Here is a 23,355-nt window from a genome sequence, read left to right as displayed (position 1 = left end):
ACCAACAATACAAACTTAAAGAGTGTTCAGGAATCGCATACCTACTGTCGTAGTTATATAATTTCATGTCCACCTGATATATAAAAGTGTAGGGGTGGAGTCGAGCCTGTCAATTAGGTCACAGCCTGATGGTGCCTCCTTGTGGGTGTGGCCTTCTCATATGGAGGGTCCTGGGAACCTCTGCCTCTCTCTTTGCTTTTACCTTCATGTTGGCAAGCCACTCTGAGACCTGTGAGGACACTGTGATGCAACCATCGCCACTGCCACTGCCATTGGATCCACAAGACTTTGCACCCTCTGGCCTGTGATACCCCTGCATTCTGCATCATTGCATGGGGCTGTGTGAGTCTGAAGAGGGACTTATGGACTAGTAACAGATTTATGGACTTGATCTGGACTGGGCTGGGGTGCTTTCCTGATCTATGATTACATTTTCTTATAAAGCTCTTTCTTACACATATATGAGTGTCACTGGATTTAATTCTCTAGTGAATCCAGCCTAACATACCTAGTAAATGCTAGAACAGAAATTTGAATTCATGTCAGTATGCCTTTCCACTGCCTACTCTCCCAATCACACAATGTTACCTTTCGCCATGCCACAGGGTGGGCATGGGACTCTGAGCCCTCTGCCAGGATCTTATCCCCCTGCACCAATGTCATGCATTCCCGGGGCACCCAACCCCACCTTGGACTAGTGAGCATGCACTCACCTCCTCTGTCCCTACTCAGAGATGTAGATTGCCAACCACTGCATTCTTTGTCTACCCAGCACGGATCTGCTGTAGGTCCTCTAGGGATATTGTTAAGGAAATGATGAATAATGATTTCTTCAAGGAGGTCTACTGTCACCCAGGAAGTACAGGGGAGGCGGTGAATAAGGGATTTTAGAAGGTCTAGTGATCAGACTCCTATCAATTCATTTTTATGGGCATTTCACATAAACAGAACTGCCATCAAATCCCCTGCACCCTTTCACTGGTCTGGTCCATGGAACAGCCCCTCTCTGACTGAGCAGCCCCTCCCTCCTCCCACATTTCAGAAAACACTGTTTTATTATATGCAGTGTCCAGGAGTCTTGTGAGGTGAGGGGTGTGAGAGAGGCGATATTTGGTGGGATGGCTTGAGCATCAGGCAGCGTTGATTCCAATCCCGACTTTGTTGTGGGTGGTTCATTTATTTTTAGATGCTCATTTTGATTTTCCAGGGACTTGCCACACTCACTCTCAGGATCAAACAAATAATGTATCTGAAGAACACATTTATTTTGGCCCAAGTTCCTAGCCTACGAAATTGAAGAGAGCCCCAAAGGACTCTCGCCACTATTGACAAAGCCGCTCGATGAGACGGTCCCACTGTGTCAATGGAGGGCAGTGGTGCCAAAGTGTGGAGGATCAAGAAACCCTGCTCCATAAATCTGGACTCGTCTAGATCCATTTCCCAGTCTCTTTTCTCTCGCAAGGAACACGGTGAGCCTCGATCCGTAGGCATACATTCCTTACACTGAGCAGAACAAGGTGTGACAGAGACCCCGAGAATGAGGAGCCTCTACATGCCTGTCCAGTCTCTGGCATAGAGCAGCATGAGCTACATCTTCACGTGTCTGCAAATCCATGGGGCAGTTCAAATGCACCCCTCAGTTCACACCATGAATTAGTCTCAAGGTGGGTAGAGAAGCAAAAATAATTCCAATAGCCCTTTCTGTAAATATTCTGTAAAATCCATTCTGGGCCTTTTACCTCTGTTAAGTGCCTAGTCCATTTCTGCTGCTGTATAATTGAGAGTTTTTGTTTTGTTTTGATTTAATATGGTGTCTTAGTGCTTTGTTATTACAACGATGACTCAGGAGTGAATTACTACAAAGAATCTCTGAGGGAGAGAAAAAAGTACCCGAAGGGACACTTCATTTTCATTTTTTGTCTCATTTTCTTCACCCCCTTTCAAAGCATCTGTCCGAGCACAGCCCTGAAGGGCCAAGTAGTGCCAACAAATAAGCACTTTTAGTAACCATCCGGCTTCCAATCGATGAACCTTTGATGTGCACACGAACACCAAAGGAAACCACAGCCAAAGTAGCATTAGAAGCCCTTTAAAAGCAAGCAGAGAACTAAACAATTTCAGATAAACCGGACGAAGACCTCAGTGGGAGAAATATCACCTATCTGTTTTTTTACTTTGATTTGATATTCCCCGCTTCCCAGAATGTAAAATAGCAAGGAAAACATTGTAATGTGTCTAATATCTTGTCCACTGAAACCTGATGCAGCATCGATGTGTCATAAGCATCATCAAGCCTCCAGGTCTTGTAACCACTGCTGATCTCAATGCACACACACGGTCAGAGGCTCTGAGAAATCTTGCACCAAAGAAATCTTGGCTACCTTGAAGCCAAAGTGGGTGAAAAAGTAAATGTGGTGAAGAAAGCTGATGGTGCCAGGCTATCAAAAGAGATAGTGATTGGGGTCTTAAAGGCTTGAAGGTGAACAAGCGGCCATCTAGCTCAGAAGCAAAAAAGCCCACATGGAAGAACACACCAACCTGTGTGATCGTGTGGTCCCTAAGGGATCAGTTATGAGGCATCAAAGAACAAAAATCATATCATTGGCTGCACACCTCCATGATACGATCGCTGAAGACAAACGGGTGCATATGCAAATGTGGCGAAGAAAGATGATGGTGCCCGGCTATCGAAAGAGATAGTGTCTGGGGTCTTAAAGGCTTGAAAGTGAACAAGTGGCCATCTAGCTCAGAAGCAAAAAAGCCCACATGGAAGAAGCACACCAGCCGGTGCGATCACGAGGTGCCAAAGGGACCGGGTATAAGGCATCATTCAACAACAAAAAATAATATATATATGTATGTGTATATATGTGTGTATACATATATGTGTGTGTGTATATATATACACACACCATAGTGAATGAAGGGGGAAGTGCAGAGTGGAGACCCGAGGCCCAAATGTCGACCACTGGAGATCCCCTCATAGAGGGGTTTAGGAGACAAGATGGGTCAGTCAGGATGCGATGTAGTACCGATGAAGAACACAGCTTTCCCCCAGATCCTGGATGCTTCCTCCCCCAACTACCATGATCCGAATTCTACCTTGCAGGACTGGATAGGGCAGAGGTTGTACACTGGTGCATATGGGAGCTGGAGGCACAAGGAATCCAGGGTGGATGATACCTTCAGGACCAGGGGTGTGAGGGGCAATGCTGGGAGAGTGGAGGGTGAGTGGGTTGGAAAGGGGGAACTGATTACAAGGATCCACATGTGACCTCCTCCCTGGGAGATGGACGGCAGAGAAGGGGGTGAAGGGAGACTCCGGATAGGGCAAGATATGACAAAATAACAATCTATAAATTATCAAGGGCTCATGAGGGAGGGGGGAGAGGGGAGGAAGGGGAAAAATAAGAGGACCTGATGCAGAGGGCTTAAGTGGAAAGCAAATGCTTTGAGAGTGATTAGGACAAAGAATGTACGGATGTGCTTTATACAATTGATGCATGTATATGTGTGGATTGTGATAAGAGTTGTATGAGCCCCTAATAAAATGTTAAAAAAAAAAAAAAAAAAGAAATCTTGGCTACCACCCTTCAACCAAGCATCTCCCAAATTTACTTTACCATAGAACGATTTCCCTTGTGTGATCTATCTATCTACCTATCTATCTAGTTACAGATATAGATATATCCCTTGTGTGTGATATATATCACACACACATAAAAGTTTCTCTGAAAATCTTTTGTTGGTGCCTCTGATCTCATGGAGATGAAAAAGGCTCTTCTTATCCAGAATATGCTGGGATGCTGGGAAAGGTATTTCTAATTTGTCTCTCAATAGTTCATCAGGCTCAAACCCCAAACTGCTCTCCACAACTTTAATCAGTTCTCACTCCTGCCTTCCTGGATTCGCAGCTGCTTGGAGCCTTCAGAGGGTCCCTCCTAGGTGCTAGCAGAGATCAAGCACGTGTGCTCTTTATGGGAGCAGCTGTCAAGAGGTGAGGTGTGGCAGTGAGTGAGTCAAAGTCAAGAGATCCAAGGACGAGTTGCATTCGGTAAATCTGCTACACAACACCTCTTCAGAGTATTGAAAAACCAAAGATATTACTTTGAGGACAAAGTGTGCTTCATCCAAGTGATGATGGTATTTTCCATCACCTCATATGCATGTGAAAGTTGGACAGTGAGTAAGGAAGGAAGATCAAAGTAGAAATGATGCGCTTGAATTGTGGTGCTGCAGAAGAATACTGGAAGTACTATATTCAGACTGCTAAAAGGACAACCAAATATGTCCTGGAAGAAGTACGGTCGGAGAGTTCCTTAGAGGCAAGAATAGAAAAATTACTTTGAACCTGTTATCAGAAGAGACCAGTCCTTAGAGAAAGACATCAAGCTTGGTAAAGTGGAAGGGCAGCAAACAAGAAGGAAGCCTGCAACAAGGTGGATGGACACAGAGACTGCACCAGTGGGCTCCAGCCCAGAAACAATTGTGAGGATGGTGCTGGACCAGATGGGGTTTCCGTCTTTTGTGCCGAGGGTCACTATGGGTCAATGGCACATAACAACGACAACAGCTCATGCTGTGGGAAGATTCCAGTGTTTGTCAGTTGAAAGTTTTGCGGTATCTGAGATGTTTTTGTTTCTTTATGGGTCTTCGCTCTCCCTCATTAAGGATGCCCTCTCATCAACCAGGGCCCATAGGGACCTTTTTCCTTTCTGAACTCCCATTGCTCATAGAATTGGAGCCATTTGATGTTTCTTTCGTTGTAGGAATCTATCTCTGTTTCTGTGTGGAAGTCTCCAACTGCTATGTCTCGGTCTCCTGGTGGCCAAGAATTGGACTGGAAACCCACACAGCCTGGGTGGGGCCCGCCCGGGTGAGGCCCGCCCTGGCTCCACTTACTCACTGTGGGTGGGACCTTGGGCGAGTCAACTCCCACTTAGAGTCTTACTTCCTCATCTGCTAAATATTAGGAATTACACTACCTATTTCAAAGAGCTAGAAAGATGGAATAAATTTTTTAAAAATTTTAATAACAATCTTTAAAGAATCACAATTCTCTGGAATTATTATTTCTCAATTAAAAACAAAAAGAGCCCTGGTGGGTCACAAGTTGAGCTGCTAGTCACAAGGTTGGGAAGCGAGTCAAATCCACCTGCCACCCCACCCCTCCATGGGAGAAAGATGTGGCTCTAAGCTCGTGGAAAGATTTACGATCTTGGAACTCCACAGGGACAATTCTACTCTGTCCTATAGGGCCATGCGATAGCCTTAAAGGACTGCTAGTGTCTCACTGCTTTATAATTTAACTGTTAATTTCTTGTATTATCTATCTGTATATAATTTAATGGTTCATTTCTTGTATTATATATCTATCTTTATAAATATATTTATATATAATTACTAGCAATCTGGTTTGTCTCTCTAGAGAACCCTGTCCAACACAGGCCACTAAGAGTGGGAAACAACTTGATGGAAGTAGATTAAAAACAAAACAAAAACAACTATAGGACTCTCATCCGAATAATTCTTAAGCCTGAGTCTTCACACATTTTCTGCTAATTATACTCATCTTTTCTAAGGAATCTGGTGTAAATAATATTAAGGCAAGCACAAGGTGAAATTACTACTCAAGAAGCTGAAATAACCAAGCCTAGTATAACAAATATATATACTTTAAAAGCTAGACTATAGTTAAGATTGGAATTTAAGTCTATATGATTCCAAATCCTACATACCACTTAAAGTCAGGGAATATGTGTTTGAAGCCAAAATTCCATTCCCCTATCTGTCCTGCTATGGTTATACAAAGAAAACAATAGTTAACGGTAATTTTAGAGCATTAGGTATAATTAAGTGAATTCAATGCCAAGTTCCTGCCTATTGATTTTCCCAAATTATATATGTAGATGAGTCAAAAAGTGTTGCTATAAAACCACAGAACCCTTTATTAAATAAAAATATCAATATATGTGAAACTTGTTTGGGGGGGCATGTCCTCCACTGAGGATCCTTCTGGAGGTGGTGTTCCATCTCTCTAAGCCTCCTCCCACCACTCATCAGTTTGTTGTGTTGCTTTGATGTTGCCTTGATGCTAGAAGCCATGTCACTGGTATTTCAGCTACTAACAGGGTCACCCATGGTGAACAGGGATCAGCTGGGCTCCCAGAATAAGAACTGATTACTAAGAAGGAACAGGCTGCCCACTTTTGAGCAATTAGCCACTGAACACCTCATGGAGCAGGAGCAGAACACTGTCTGGAAGATGAGCCCCCAGTTTGGAACAACACCACCAAACTCACTGCATGGAGTTGATGCTGACTCATAATGACCCTACAGGACAGGGTAGAACTGCCTCTATGAATTGACAGACTGCAACTCTTTATTAGAGCAGAAAGCCCTTGCAGTTAGCAACCCAGTGCCGAATCCCCGCACCCTGAGGACTCCTACAGGCTGTCTTGCCAGGAGTGGTATTTGAAACTATGCTGCTACCTTCATGCAGTGCCTTGGACTGCTCAGCTATCGTGACAGGCTGGACGTCACTCAAAACACCTAACTAGGGCAGTGCTACCTCCACAAAGCAGAGCGGACTTTAATGATGTGGATGAAGCACACTTTTAGGACCTTCATTTGCTGATGGGGCACACTCAACTATAGCACATAAGAGGTGTCAGTGAGCTAAACGGGACAGGTATTTGCCAGTTCAGATCAAATAATACGGTTTACTACGTGATGGCCAATTCAAGAGTAATGCCATTGCATTCTTAAGCAAAGGGGCATTTCAAGTTCTATCTTTAAGCACAGCACTGTCTGTGATAGAATAATACCTATATAAAGAGGAAGTCCAGTTACTACAACTATTATTCAAATTTACACACCAACCACATAAGCCAGTGATGAAGATATTGAAGAATTCTACCACTTCTTCATTCTAAAATTGATCAAACATGCAAAATGCATTGATAATTATTACAATTGGAATACAAAAGTCAGAAACAAAAAGGAAGGAAGCAACCCAAAATTTACTGCCGTCAAGTCAATTCTGACTCATAGGAGCCCTATAGAACAGGGTGGAACTATCCCGGTTGGTGTCTGAGAATGTAAATCTTTACAGAGTAGAATGTCTCATCTTTCTCCCAAGGAGCAGCTGGTGGATTCAATCTGCTGACCTTGTGGTTAGTAGGCAACACATCACCAGTGCTCCTGAAGAAGAAACAGTAGTTGGAAAATATGACATCGCTACTAGAAATAAAACTGGAGTAGCCAACTAAAAAAAAGGGAGGGGAGAAAAAAAAGAAAGAAATGGGTAAGGGGAACAGGGTACTAACTCACCCAAGGGGAAGGTATTGTTTATATCTCCACAAGGAAAGAGGGACCAGACTTCAACCCAGTGCTCCAAGATGTGAATGCAACATGCCAGCATGGAGTAAGGAACCAGTGGAGTGGTTTGAGGGGCCGGCTCCAATCCCAACTATGTGGACAGTTGCCCCTCCCCACAGAAGAATTTATTTCAGAGGACAGCACTGAAGCTGCAGCTCAGGGAGAAGGATATGTCTGATCAGAGTACATGGGAGCAAATTAGGGGGAGGAAGAGAGAGTGGAGCACATCCTGGCCCACCAAGCCTTGAGGACACTATCCCCGCTCAGCGCAGCCAATCCACAGAGACTATATGGCCAGCCCCACTATGAGACAGCCCTACAGGGGTCAACACTGGAGATACAGTGAGGACGTTCCGCCCCATCTGATCCCACCACACCGTGGCAAAACACTAAGGGCATGCAACAGAAAAGCAAGGGGAACACAGTAACAAAGTCCCCAGGGAATACCAAAAATAGACTTTGGGGTCAGGGCTTGGCACCCCATCAGACTTGACAGGAAAACACTCCTAAAGGCCAACAAAAAGGCCTAGAAATAACTACAAGCTTTTCTTTTTTGTTGTAGTGTTGTGTGTTTTATTTTGTCATTGGCTTGTTGTTGTTGTTCTGTTTTCTTTTGTTGCTTGGTTTTGCTCTGTCTTGTTTTTGTGCATGTTACTATCTCTGCAGGTCTGTCTAAATAAAATAGGGTGGATGAACAATCTGGAAGAGAAAACAACGGAACTGACAGTTCTGGGGGGACATGGTAGAAGGGGATGTGGGGGAAAGGAAGTGATTTTTAACAAACCCAGGGACAAGGGAACAAGTGATCCAAATCTGTGGTGAGCAGGGTGTAGGAGGCCTGGTAGGGTGTGATCAAGGTTAATGTAACTAAGAGGAATTACTGAAACCCAAATGAAGGCTGAGCATGATCGTGGGACAAGAGGAAGGTAATAGGAAATAGAGCTAGGAGGCAAAGGGCATTTGCAGAGGTCTAGATAAAGATATGTACACATGCAAATATATTTATGAGGATGGGGAAATAGATCTATGAGCATATATTTATAGGTTTAGTATTAAGGTAGTAGATGGACATTGGGTCTCCACTCAAGTACTCCCTCAATGCAAGAATACTTTCTTCTATTAAACTGGCATTCCGTGATGCTCACCTGGCCAACACGATCGCTGAAGACAACGTGGGTACATAAGCAAATGTGGTGAAGAAAGCTGATGGAGCCCAGCTATCAAAAGATATAGTGTCTAGGGTCTTAAAGATTTGAAGGTAAACAAGCAACCATCTAGCTCAGAAGCAACAAAGCCCACATGGAAGAAGCACACCAGCCTGTGTGATCATGAGGTGCTGAAGGGATCAGTTGTGAAGCATCAAAGAACAGAAAATCATATCATTGTGTGCTCACCTCCCCGATACGATTGCTGAAGACAAATGGGTGCATAAGCAAATCTGGTGAGGAAAGCTGGTGGTGCCTGGCTATCAAAAGATATAGCGTCTGGGGTGTTAAAGGCTTTAAGGTAATTAAGTGGCCATCTGGCTCAGAAGCATCAAAGCCCACATGGAAGAAGCACACCATCCTGTGTGATCACGAGGTTTTGAAGGGATCAGGTATCATCAGAAAAAATCATATCATTGTTAATGAGGGGGAGTATGGACTGGGGTTCCAAAGCCCATCTGTAGGCAACTGGACACCCCCTTACAAAAGTGTCTCAGGAGGAAACGAGCCAGTCAGGGTGCATGGTAGCAACAATGAACATACAACTTTCCTCTAGTTCCTAAATGCTTCCTTCCCACCATCATGAGCCGAATTCTACCTTACAAATCCTGGTAGACCAGAGGATGTACACTGATATAGAAAGGAACTGGAAACACAGGGACTCCAGGAAAGATGATCCCTTCAGGGCCAGTGGTGACAGTGGTGATACCCAGAGGGTGGAAGGAAGGTGGGGTAGAAAGGGGAACCAATTACAAGGATCTACATATAACCTCCTCTCTGGGGGACAGACAACAGAAAAGTGGGTGAAGGGAGATATCAGACAGTGTAAGATATGACAAAATAATAATTTCTAAATTACCAAGGGTTCATGAGGAAGGGGGAGTGGGGTGGGAGGGGGCAAAATGAGGAATTGATGCCAGGGGCTTAAGTGGAGAGCAAATGTTTTGAGAATGATGATGGTAATGAATGTACCAATATGCTTTATACAATTGATATATATATGTATATATATATGGATTGTAATCAGAGTTGTATGAGCCCCTAATAAAATAATTTTAAAAAATAATAAACAAACTAATTTTTAAAAATCCAAAAGAAACAAAACTGGAAATCCCATGACAGAATTGTGCAAGATCAAGAACTTTCATTGCAAACACCATCCCTCCGCCCCACCCCTAACAACGTAAACATATGGCCCTTGCCTGATAGAATACACAGGAATCAAATTTACTATATCTGTGGGAAGAGCCCATGGAGAAATGCAGTATCATTAGCCTAAATACGGCTAGGGACCAACTATGGAACGGACCATCAACTGCTCATATGCAAAAAGACAGGTAAAGGATCACAATGAGGGCTGCCTGCTGGAAGGGGTAGTTTCTCTATAAAATTCTACGGGCCAGTCCTTGCTACCCTCGAAGAATGAGCAGCGGGTACACTGTCATGATAGAAAGCATCCCTCCATACAACTTCCCCGGCTTAGTTCTCACCAATGCAATTTTTCTGAAAGTTCTTCCTTGTCAACCCCTATGATTGTCCTTTGTCCTTTGAGAAAATCTATCAAGAGCTCCTCCATGGAATCATCAAAACAAACAAACAAACAAACAAAAACCAGACATCATAACCTTTAGCTGACCTCTGTGCTTTAAACTTAAGTTGCCCAACATGAACTTAGATGGCCTAGGAAATCATTAATTTAATTGGACTTTTTTTTAAGACACCCAAACAGGGCTAAGATAAGTATATCACTGAGAGAACTTGTCTTCAGTTACCACTAATCACAAAGACATGTTTAAGCACTCCTCTCGTTTGGAAGAAGCCAGTGCGTGCATGGACTGGAGCCTCCGCAGCAAAGCTTTGTTACTTAGCCTGGCATTTCCACCTATCTTACTAGTGCTTCACTCTGTTTCCTCACTCCCCTCCCATCCCCCACTGCGACTTACTTTCCAAGAAGCCCTGAGGAGGTTTGGGGGAAGACAAAAATACCAATTATGTACTTCTCATCTACTTTGTCTTTGAACTAAATGTGGATGGGATTAAATGTAATCGGGCTTCTGGAGGGTGGACGCAGAGTGAGGACTTCAACATCCGTGAGCAGTGCAGCCGCCCAAGGTTGTGCTGCAGAAGCACCTCCAATGGCCTTGACTCCGCAGATCAGCACGTAAATAGCCCTGTGATGCAAAATGAAGTCTCGAAAGAGACACAGAAGAAAACTGAGAAAGAGGATGAGCGTGAGTGCGCAACTTGAACACGATCCACTTCCCTGAACTGTACGTGTGGAGCCTGTAAAATTGGCGTCCGTTTTTACTGCTCAACAATAAGAAAATGAAGTTATTAAACAGAAAAGGACACACTCAGAGTTGCACAGATGAAAATTGGATCACAAGTCTTCTCCTTACATGAGCAATAATTCTCTTCATCCTAAATAATCCGTGACTTTCAGAATCAAGCAAAATATAAAGAAGTGTATTCAAGCAATCAGTACGTAAGCCTGTTTTTAGCCTGGGTTTTGATTTTGGGACTGGGAGCGTCACAACGATTTACACACTTGTCTGACGCTCCTGTCAGACGGAAAACTCCCTGAGGACAGAGGAGCGCCGTAGCTCCTTTTCCTCTCCGGGTCTGACCAGTGCCTTCCGACAACAGGCACTGGCCACAGAGGGAATAGCTACCCGCTGAAGGTCTACGTCCTGATGACATCGTGTCACTGGTCTTTCTCTACTGCCCAGAGCATGCTGTCGGACAAGACACAAGTTCTTTGGACCTCCCATCCTCCACTTGTGAAAGGGCTATTGATCGCTTGTTGTCCAGTGGATTTTGCACTCACAGAGACCCCCTGTGAAGGAGGGGACTTGCCCGCAGGATTTAATAGGCTGCAATCGTTATGGGACCAGATCTCCAGGTGTAGCCACCAATCTCACACAACTGGGTGAGAATAAAATGAAATGGTCCATTTACTTGAATGCAAATTGAAAACGATACAATAATTGAAGGCATGCTTAAAATGTTATTCTAGATCAATGACCTATCTAGTAACAGGCATATTTTATTCCATTTGAAGAGGAAAAAATAATAGATAGCTATCAAAATGATAGTACATCCTTAATGAAGGAATTTGAAAGACTGTATAATTTTCTTTTTTTCCTTCTACATGAAGTAGCTAAATGAGGGAAAAACCTTCTGCTTTGCGCTTTAAAAGGACTGCTTCTCTTCATTGCCATAATTTTCTTTCCACTTCTGGCAAATGCCTTGAGTCTCTGTCGCTCCCACATTATTTGCTTCAGAGCTAAAGGGATAATAAATTGTTTGATAGGTGGACCTTGGTACCACATTTTAAACTTCTCAAATTTTTGCTGATGTTCTCCAAGCCAAACTTAGAATGAAAATAGTAATTGAAATCTTAATGATTTTCACTCTAATTTTAGACCCTTTAAACTCTTTGGAAACGAAATGAATGGGGGATGTGAACAATACACAAATACCTTAAAATTACAATAATGATTTATACCCAGGAGATCACACACATACCTGTGACAATATCAGACTTTTTAAATTAGGAAAACAATTTTAAATAGAAAATCCCATCCACCTGCTCAAGTAAATATTTCAGAAGGTTTCTTGGCTTCGAGTTTCAGTTTATATAGATACCATATGTAGCCCAAGCTAAATTTTGAACAGAATTGCTTTCACAAGCAATGTGAATTTGTGACTAATGTGTATTTTTGTTAAAAGAAAGAAAAGAAACCTACCATATTTGTGTCAAATCCTCAAAATGAAATCTCTAGTTTTACTACAGAACTGTAAGGTGAACATATGGATGAAGAATTCAAGGGACATAAGTCCTGGTAGTTGACTTAGTTTGCAATGAATGTGCCCTGAGGCCCACAGTGGCATGGTAACCTCTGCACCGGGGTGTCCATGGAGCCCGAGTCTGGGGAGTAGGTCACAGCAGGTCACCCCATGCTCACACCTCCCAGGAGCTCCTGCACCGCCCGCACCTGGCAGCACACCCAGCAGGCTTTGTGTAAATGGTTTCTGCCCCACACTGATGGGACGTTGGTGTCCACTCTTCCAGGGACCTCAGAAATCCCTTCCTGCCGCCCGCACACAGCCGTCCTCACTTGGACCTGCGCTTCATCTGCAGGAGGCCTTCCGTGTCAGCTCTAGTGGAGCTCAGGTGAGGGTAGGTCAATATGTGGATTTTCATTTTTGCTATAGAGTTTCATAGAACTGGCTATACTAGCTCCCAGGCTTAAATCAATTACAGTGTTCTGTTGTTCTTGTTTGTTTGATTGTTTGACTCAATCCAATCCTTGTGTCCTTCTAAGAGTGCTTAGGAGACTAGCAACCGTTTCCCAAAACACCATACCTACCAGACGTGTTTAACCGCACTGATCCCATCCGCTCCCCACATTAGGACGGCAGATCGGAGGAAGGCTGATGAACAACCTTCGATATACAGAGGGTACACCCTTGCTTGCTGAAAGTGAGGACTTGAAGCTCTTGCTGATGAAGATCAAGGATTGCAGGCTTCGGTATGGATTACAAAATCCTCGCAACTGGACTAAGAGGTGACATCACTGTAATAGCCAGTATGTTCCTTAGAAGAAAGGATGGCAAAACTTTGTCTCCTGGACATTGGCCACATCATCATGAGAGCCCAGTCCCTGCAGAAGGCCATCACGCTTGATAAAGTACATGCACGCAAAAAAAGGGAGGCCCTCAACAAGACGAGTTGGCACAATGACTGCAACCATGGGCTCAGGCGTGACAACGGTGCTGAGGATGGCACAGGGCCGAGCAGTGTGTCATTTTGTTGTGCATGGGGTCGCTCAGGTTCAGAACCAACTCAACGGCACCTCACAGCAACAGCAGTGTCGACAGCATAATAGAGGGTACAGCTCTGGAGTAGATCAAAAGAAACTGCTATGAAAGTGTTAAAGGCTTCTAATTTAAGGGAAATTTAAATTTCCAAACTCTACACTGTACTTCCATCCCACCAAATCCAATACTGTCACACGTACACACTCAGCTGTGTGCTCCCGGGTAGAAAGTGTGGTGTGACAACGTACTGACTTTTTAAAAAGTGTAAACCAAGCCAGGTCCCATTTGGTTGACTCTGACTCATGGTTACCCCAGTGTGTCACAGGGAAAGCACACATGGGGTTTCTGATAGCTGATTTTGTTGCACTAGATCACAAGCCTTTCTTTCAAGGCACTTCTGAATAGACTCAAATCAGTTAGCAGCTGAGTGCGGACCACATGGCGAATTCTCTTAAAGCGCCCAGATGGTAAAGCCAGGCTGTCCCCATAAAGACACAAAGGTTAATGAACCCTTCAACACATGAGCAGCTTGGAAGAATGGAATGGAGGCAGGTGAACTTAACATTTCTATCCACCTCCAGGAACTCCAATTTCAGGGCCACACTGAGGCCCTCCCATCTCCAGCGTCCCATGTGTTTTAAGAGCAGTGACACTGAATCACCAGTGGGAAGCCTGCTCCTGCTTTACTGACCGCAGAGGGAAATGGATCAGCTGGCTTTGGGAAAGGTTTACAAACTGCCTTGGATAAGACTGCAATGGTGGCCAAGAGACAGCCCAGGACCTGGAGTCGTCCCACTGCTTAGCTGGTGCCACTACATCCTAACCACACTGAGACACCCGAGAAGACCGCCCGCTTCTCCATCTGTTTCCACCGAGTCCATGCCTTCATCCTCCCCCTTCTGGGTGGCCCAACAGCCTCACAACCGGTCCCCTACTGCCACTTGACAGTCTCCTCCACCCACAACCAGAATGATCTTTTCAAATCAGAAACCCTCGCTCCTCTGTATTACACCTTCCAGTGGAGTCTCATTCAAAAGATATAAAAAATAATAAAAAATAAAATTCCTCACTGGGGGCTACTGGACCCTGCTCTGATTTTTATTTCACCTCTCCCTGCTGTCCAGTCCACTCAGGACCAGCCACAGAAACCTTGTTCATTCGCGCCTGGAAGACCTCAGCTGGTCCCGCTGCCTGATTACTCTTCTCCAGGCTTTCACACAGCTGACACTTCCTCAAACAAGCCTCAGCTTCACTGCCACCTCCTCAGAGAGGCCCTCCCCGGCCACTCCCATGGCCTCTCTATCCCACTACTCTACATCTGCTACCTTACTTAGGTATGTTTTATTCAGTCATCCATCCCATATGTACACTCTAAGGAATTTTAGTAACTTTACCAAATTGTTCAACTACCACCAAAATCACGTCTTCACATTCCCTGGATTCTCAGAGTAACTCTTGAAGAGAAGGGGGCTCCCCAGCCGCAGAGTCTAAGGAGAGAGGAGGGCTGTAGTGCCACTGGGAGAACCGCGCTCTCTCCTCAGTCCAGTGCTCACGGTGGACTGGGAACTCCCAGGGCTATGGCAGCCTATGGCAGATGTGCTCCTTGCCACCTGGTTTGGAGATGCAAGTGATTAGTGCTTAAATAATTAAGTAAAGAAGAAAAGATCAAGAAGTGATCGATGCTTTTCAAAAATAAGGTCCAAACCCAAAGACCAAACTCACTGCCATCGAGTCAATGCCGATACCTAGAGTAGAACTGTCCCTGTGGTTTCCTGAGACAGTAACTCTTTACAGGAGTAGAAAGCATCTCTTCTCTCCTACAGAGCAGCTGGTGGTTTCTAACTGCTTACTTTGTGGTCAGCAGCCCAACCCATAATCCTGGGTGGGGCTCACTTACGAGAAACATTCAGAAAGGCAAACCCGGCTAGGCAGGAAGGAGAGCAGGGGGTGGGAGGTGGGGGTCGGCGGGGTAGGGAACACGGAGGATCTTATTGGGGGATATTTTTATGGTGATGCTTGCACAACCTAGTTGACTTACTAAAACTCACTGAAATCAGTTCATGGGATTCCATTAATACGAAGAAATAAAGATGTTGAACTGAGAACCTGTGAACATTCTGGCGAGGTGGTAATTCTAATCACAAGAATGACCGAGGCTCCTCGGAAAGTTCTGGGTAGCTGCTGATATGCAGAAATACAAGGGGCAGCCCTAAGAGTAACAATGACACAAACTTTCCAAAAGCAAGGGAGGCAGTCTTTTCGTCAGTGTTACTTGTGCTTTCCAAAACCAGATATTATACATAAAAGGCTAACATTTCTAACTTATCCTAACATCATAAGCTTTAGTCCAGACAGCCTGGATTATCACAAACAAGTATGTCACAGAGACTGCTCGCTACTTGCTGCTTTTCCCTTCCTTCCGCAGTAATACAAGGCCTGAATTTGAGCAGAGCACATGGCCACCTGGAATAAAGGCCTCCTTACAGTGAGGATTGGGCATAACCAAGAACTAGCCAATGAAGTGTAAGTACCCGTGTGTGTGCAACTTAAATGTCCTGAAGAGAGGAGACATGGCTTATGCGTGCACGCGCACACACACCCTCCCTTCTTTTGTGCTGGCTCTGGAATGGGCATGATAGGTGGCATCTAGTCTCAGATTACCCAAAAGGCAAAGTAAGCACAGGCTTACGTATACTAATCTACGTCAAACAGTTTCACCTGTTTCACATCTTAGGCGCAACATTAGAGATGGAGAGCAAGGCCAGCAAGTGTGGCGGATAAACAGTAGCAGCAGAACCAGCCGACCAGCATCAAGCACGATGACTAGTATACCAACCTGCGGAGGGAGACAACTGAGTGACTTCAGGTGGGGAGTGACTTGCTGGTGGAGTGGGGTGCCTCCAGACACTTGCTGGAGGTGCCACAGAATTTCGAACACTTACCTGAGCAGTGAAGAGGCTGAGTGCTCAGAAGCCGAGAAGCTACCCTAACCAAAGAGCTGTATGTTGAACGTTCCTCAACCTGAACTGTAACCTGTTACTTCCCTAAAAAGCCTCATAACTGTGAGTATGGTCTTTGTGTTCTGTGTGGCCACCGCAATGAACTATGCAGCCCAGCAAAGAAATGGAGAGTACCGTGAGACAGTTGGTGTCAGAACTGGAAAAATGTTGACGGGGAGGACTAGCTGACCTCTGTCTACTAGCCATCAACCTTAGACTCCTTATCCACTCCATACTTTATTAGGTTACAGAAACCTAAGGGATCAATTATCAGGGCTCCAGAGACCCTATTTCTATCTTACTCCCTCTCCTTTCCCTTTTGAAACTAAGTAAGGAGATCTGATGTCGGCGCACTGTTTTTTCACCCATACGAATACTGCCTTGAAATGCCCCCACACACCCAGCCAACCACAAATTCCTGCTCGCTGGACTCGTGATCTCTCTCTATCAATGTCCATTTCCTACTTTAAATGTAGAGCCACTTAGTTACAACTAACACATAACTACGATATAAAAATTAAGTGATACTTTTGTTTGTTTCAGAGCCTTAGTCCCGTTAATGTTACAATCGATGATTTCAAAGCCATGCTCTCTGACTCATTCTCTCCCTGCCCCCTGTGCTGTAGTACCGTGATGAACTTCAAGGCGGCTTATCAGATGACAGATGCTTCAGGAAGGTATCATTGCATACAGGAAGCAAAGCCTAACACTAGGAGAGGACAGTATCTGCCAAATGGCCCTACCCTGGTAGGAATGTCTCTGCAAAAATATATTTAGTCTTACATAGAGTGGGCTCACAAACCATTCAGCCTGGTCACTTTACACACTTGTTCCAGGTCCCAGCTTCTTCATCTATACAATGGAGTTAATAGGGTTGGTTTGAGGAGTCAGTGAGATGATGCTTTTGTATTGCTTGGCACAGCGCCTGACACCCAGTAAGTGCACAATAAAAGGGTAGCTGTTTTCTAAAGTTTTAATCGGTGGCAGGTACGCAGATTGATTCTGGCTGAATGAAGGTGTCCACAAACCAAAGTGTCCAATTACCAAACACGTTTCTAGAAACGTAAAAAAAATGCAGAAGTATACGCGCTCCACTGACTGGAAAGATGACGACTCCATCTGGCTGACTCTAGCTACATTTTTTTAGCTGACTGTTCACGTTGGAGCTTTTGGACTCAGCATTATCTATGCCGTTACTAACCAGCAATTTATTAGCTCGTCTTTGCTGTTTGGGATTTATTTATTTAGGTTATTTTCATTCATGAATCTGAGCTTGGTGTAGGGGTGGTTTCAACCCAAAAACCATTAAGTGGGACCCCCCTCGCCGCGCCCCTGCCTCTTTTTCTAATTGGTATAAAGTAGTCAAGGGTAAGTACTACTTTTGATTTCCTATTCCCAATGGGAGACATTTATATAAGGCACAAGTAGCAAATTGCTTCTACAGGTTATTTTTGACTGAAAAATAGCATTAATTGTTAATCCAGAAAGCTCAACCGACTCAGACTGGGCTTTTGGAAACACGTCTGTTTTAAGATTCTATTCCTTTGAGCACTATCTTGCGCCCTTTCCACTCGCTGATGCAGTACACTACTAGTGCTATTAATAAAAATTTCCTGAATAGTTGAGGTAATTCCAACATTTCACTCACTATTTCAGGCATCGCCCCTAACCCAAATCCTGACACCAGAGGAGAAAAGTAGCAGCTGTCCGCAGTTTCCAATCCCCATTTCCCAGAGAATAGCATAAAAAACAATACTTACTGTGATTTTCCAAGTACATTTGCTGTTCGGAGGGTACACTCCTGGAAAGCCTTCGCTGCCAATAAATCCAGACTCTCCCGTAAAAACGCCTCCACAGGTGTAGACACGTCTGGGAAAATAATAGGGCGGACACTTTCGATTGTAACAAAGTCTAACTATCAATTGTCAATATTGATTAACCTCAGGAAGTTGATAGCCAGTGCCTGCGATCCAGGGTTCTGAAGCTTGCTAGCTCTTCAAATATTTAAATGATAGCCTGTTAACGTATTCAGCCCATCTGCTAGCTTGTCTCCATCGCAGTAACACGACGCTATTTAAGTTTATATGTATACGCGTACATAGGTTGCTGCTATAGACTTCCAGTCCTTTCTGCGTCTGCGCCCCTCTGGAAAGTCGCCGAGCCTCCCACAGCAAAGGGCGGTTGGTCGTGATGGAGGAGGAAGGGGCGATGCGCAACGGGGCGGTCAGGAGAGGCTCGCGGGTCCGGGTCCTGCCTCTCCTGCCGTCTAGGGTCTTCCCGCGGCAAGTGGCTCGGCTGGCTGGAAGCAGCTAGCAGTGCCCAGAGCCCACGACGGGCCCCCAGCGCTCCCGCAGCCCCCGCGCCCGCCCGGGCACCGAGTTAGGGGAAGCCCTCGCCACGTGGTGGCCGGCCGGCTGGTCCCCGGGAGCGGGCAGCGGACCGAGACCCGCCGCGGCGGCGGGCCAGCGGGGCGTGGGCGCCAGGGTCGCCTTACCTGTCCGCCGGCTGCAGCAGCGCGAGGCGGGCGGCGGCGGCCAGCAGCAGGCCGAGCGGGACCGCGGCGCGCGCGCCCCTCATGGCTCGAGTGGACGGACGGACGGACGGACGGACGCACGCTCGGGGCTGGCGCCCCGGGGCCGCGCGCACGCCGCCGCGCGCACCCGCACCCACACGCACGCACCCCCGTGTGCTCGCCCGCGCGCGCTCCTCGCAGCCGCGTGGCGGGTGTGTGCGGCGCGCGGGGCGGGGGCGCGTTTAAAGGCGAGCGCCGGGCCGGCTGAGTCGACACTTCGGTCCCCGAGGACGCGCCCTGGCAGCCCCAGGCCGGGCTGAATGTGCCGTTTGTTCTCGGGCCGCGGGTGGCGCGGCTCCCGGGCCAGAGCCGCCGCCTCCGCCCATCCCTGCGGGCTGGCGGGCGTCTGGTCCTCGCACCCCGGACCCACAGCCCCTCTCTGTCCCCGTAGGAGGCAGGAGGGCTCCTTCGCCCATTGGTTCCTGGGCAGGGTCTGACTCGGGGTTGGGGTGCTGTTGGGGGGTGGGTGCTGTTGGGGGTTGGGGGGTCTCCATTCCCAGTGGGGGATTGGGAATTCCGGTTCCTGGAGTTTTTCCCTGGAGTGAAATAAAGCGCACCAGCCCTGACGGGATCCTGGAAAACACAAGGTTTCTCCTTCATTGCTGTCTCCTACACGTGTGGAAGGGGAGAGTAGAAAGAGGATCCTGTCACCTTTTCATTACACACACACACACACACACACGAAAGAGGATCCGGTCACCTTTTCATTACACACACACACACACACCACCCCCCTTCTCTTAGTGATTCCTTTATTTTACTAGTGTGTAAGTTTCACTGAGGGGCTTTAGAAATGTGTTTTCTGGCAAGTGATTTTTGAGTGTATTGTTATTAAGAATGAAGACCCAGAATCCTCAAATCCCAACATCCCATGCTAGATTCTGAGCCCAGGATACAGCTACTGACATTTCGCTGATCTTAAACGAGTTGTGCCAATTCCAAACTTGTGGAATCTGTGTTTGCCTTTATTTAATGAGGGTGTGTGTGTGTTCAAAATGTATTTTAATACTTCCCCAGACTAGGGAGGGGTAAAGGATAACAAGAAGAAACTGGATTGAGCAGACAATTCAGATTTTTAAGGAACTACACCACTCCATGGGCTATTTAATACCCCATTTGTGCTGTTCCTTCCAAATTATTTTCACCATTCCAAGGAAAGAAAAGGGTGAGAGTACTATTTATTAAGACTTCATTTCTAATAACAAGTTACAATGCTAAGAACATAAACACCCTAGGCAAGGAAAGAGCTACGTTCAATCGTCTGACCTTTAGTACAGGAGTGTGGAAGCCCCTACCAAAGATTCAAAAAAGAACTTCCCTGGGGTTGCAGTGCTAAACCATTTCTTTAAAAGTAAAGAAGGAAAACACTAACAGCTACAACTTAAAAAAAAAAAAATCCGTAAAGGCACCACACCCTGCATGACATTTAAAAAAAAAGGATGACAGAATTTGGCAACTACATTATATCCTGAAAGTTACACCCTCAACCCAATAAAAATTGCTAAAGAACAGCAAAAAGGGAAGCTCATGCTTGGTTGTTTTGTACACAGTTGAAGAATATGCTATCCAACAACTAAATGTTTTGATATTATTTTATTAAAAAGTCATAATTTGCACTCTAAAGCAAAGGTCTCGCTCAACAAAAGAGATAAACAAATCAATTTAAAAACTGGGCGATATGATGGGAGCAGACATTTCACCAAAGTAGACATTAAGGCAGCCAAAACACACATGAAGAAATGCCCATGATCATAGCCTTTAGAGAGATGCAAGTCATAATAAGAATTAGGCATTATCTCACCCCAGCACAGAAAACACCAAATGTGGATGAGGTTGTGTAGAGATTAGAACTGCAAATAGGTTTTTAAGAATTAAATTTAAATTAAGAAAACCACGGTGGAAAATGATATGGCACTTTCTTAAATGCTGTTGGAAATAGATGTAGCACGAGACCCAGCAATCTCACTGCTAGGTCTATGTCCTTGAGAAATAGAAGGGATATATGGATGCCATGATCATTGCAGCATTATTCATAAGGATGTGGTGTGATGAATTACTTACTTAAGGCGTCCTGGTGCGGTAGCACAAGGTCAGCATTTCAAACTCACCTGTCACTCCTCAGGAGAAAGCTGAGGCTTTCTGCTCCTGTCAAGACTGGCAGGCTTGGAAACTCAAAGGGGCAGTTCTACCTTGTCCTATGGGGTTGTTATGAATTGAAATTGACTTGAGGATAGTGAGTTGAGCAATAGTCTCTGTAACTCCCACCAAACCACTTGATACCATGCAAATGCGCGGTGCTTGTGGCCAACCAAAGACAATGGCCAGTTTGCAAATACCGTAAATAAGATGTGTGGCACCCTTATGGCTTATAGGATCATGCAAATAAGGTGTATAGAACCCTCATCTGGGTATTGGTCAGTTTTATCATCCCATTAGACTTTTCAAGGCAGGAAACAGGCTCTCACTGTCATCAAAACGAAGAGCCAAGAGTAATGTATCCCCTGGATCCAAAATTTTGGCAGTGAACCTCTTCAGTTGAGGAGCAGAGAATGGTGACACTAGGCACAGCAAGAAGCTGTGGCACAGAAACACCAGGAGCAAAGGCAACAGAGCAAAGAGACTGGTAATCAGGCAGAGTGGTGGGTTCCCAGGCCATCGAAGGAGAAAGCTTGGTGTTTTCAGGTAAGAGACTTGCAGGTGGAGTGAAGTGCCTGTAGACACTAAAAGTGCTTTGAACACTTGTCCCAGTGGAGCAGAGGCGGAGAGGAGCATGCCTGTGGACATGGCTGAGAAGAAGCTTTTCTGATTATAAAACTGTTCTCTGAAGGTTCCTGAACCTGAGCAGTAACCTTTCACTTCCCCAACAAGCCCCATAACAGTGTGTACTGTCTGTGAGTTCGATGTGACCATTGCAAATAATCATCAAACCAAGCAGTGAAGCAGAGTGTGCCAGGGAAGGAGTGTTGTCAGAAATGGCGAAAGGTTGTAGGGTAGAGCATGTCTGACCTCTGGCTCACAGGAATCAGCCTTATATGGTGAAGCTGATGATCTTGATTCTATTCATCCCTGCTTATGAATTTAGAGGAGGTCAGATGCCATGTTCACATTTTTTTACAAATAGCAACAACTTTTTTTTTTTACAGATAGAAACAACTTCAGTGACCATAAATAGATAGATGGATAAGCAACTATATTATATACACACAAAGAATACTATGCAGTGTTAAAAATTAACAAAATATCTGCAAAACACCTCACAATGTGGATGAATTTGGAGAACATTATGCTGTAAAAAGGACAAATCAGATCACTATCATAAAAACACAAGAAAAGATGTAAACACCAACAAAAAGAAAATTCTTTGATGGCCATCAAGGTTTGGAGTGGTAAAAGGGAAAATTAGTATGAGCTACTTAGTTTATTGTGCCATCCTGGCTGATAAACACATGTGGGGTTAATTGAAGGGCAGAGAGATAAATGGCTCAAGGAGCTTCACCTTTCTAGTTTTCAGGTATCTTGCTTTGTGATGATCGGACCAGGGTATAGCTGCCTTAGCCAGTTCCCTGCTTCATCTGGCAAGGTTCACTTCCTGCAAGGCGTCCCCAAGGGAAAGCTGCATGAACCTACCCCGATGCAGCCCTGGGTGCTGGAGCAGCTGTGTAGAGACCCCTGCCAGCGCTGAGTTGCTTACATGTTCATGGATTTGGCCTTTCTCCTGCAGTCAGTATCATTGCGTCTGTTTTGTGAGATGGAGGAGAACTTTGTGGATTGGTGTTGGACATATGGGCTAATGTTGGAATTGTGGACTTGGGCAGCACTGGGTTGGGATGTTTTTTTGATGTGCACTTAACCTTTATATAAAACTCTCTTATACATGAGTTTCTGTGGATTTGTTCCTCTAAAGTACCCAGACTAATACACCATCTATGTTTCTAAGGAGCTTTCTGTCATCCATTGCCTTCTGCAAACCAGAATCTCACAATTTAGGCTCTGGTACTATTCCCTCCTTTATCTTCAGATTATATGATTTACAATCCTTGGGTCACTGATGTTGGTGTGCTTTTTCCATGTGGACATAGTTGAGATCTCACTTAACTGTCTGCTTATTCGGAAACAAGCCTTTAAGAACCCAGACAATATTTTATCTGATAGCCGGGCACTGTCTCATTTCTTCTCCACACTTTGCCACAGCGCCCATACCTTCTGTGTTCCCTTCCTGAGGGCGAGGATTGAGCAGAGCCCTCAGGGAAGAACTAATGGATAAATTGGAGCTAGGATTTTTCTGATCTGCCTTTGGCTCCCAGCTTTCACATGCATATGGGGTAATGAGAACACCATGGCTTGGGTCGGGTACAGCCTATTCCTCAAAGTAAAG

The 23,355-nt window shown here is 45.3% G+C and overlaps 1 protein-coding gene across 1 annotated transcript in view; it reads right to left on the bottom strand.

Moving 5' to 3' along the window:
- The window catches only part of PCOLCE2 (procollagen C-endopeptidase enhancer 2), an 85,865-nt gene extending 66,805 nt beyond the window's left edge, over positions 1-19,060 (bottom strand). The window contains exons 1-2 of the mRNA XM_075546799.1: positions 18,903-19,060; positions 18,169-18,277 (exon numbers count right to left, since the gene is read on the bottom strand). Coding sequence (XP_075402914.1) covers positions 18,169-18,277; positions 18,903-18,985 — 192 coding nt within the window. The 5' untranslated portion in view covers positions 18,986-19,060. The remainder of the gene's footprint in view (positions 1-18,168; positions 18,278-18,902) is intronic.
- Between the last annotated feature and the right edge of the window lie 4,295 nt (positions 19,061-23,355).

This window comes from Tenrec ecaudatus, chromosome 4, assembly GCF_050624435.1.
Source record: "Tenrec ecaudatus isolate mTenEca1 chromosome 4, mTenEca1.hap1, whole genome shotgun sequence".
NCBI lineage: Eukaryota > Metazoa > Chordata > Mammalia > Afrosoricida > Tenrecidae > Tenrec > Tenrec ecaudatus.
The sequence above is the reverse complement of the archived record's forward strand: the minus strand, read 5'-3'. Positions and strand labels throughout refer to the sequence as shown.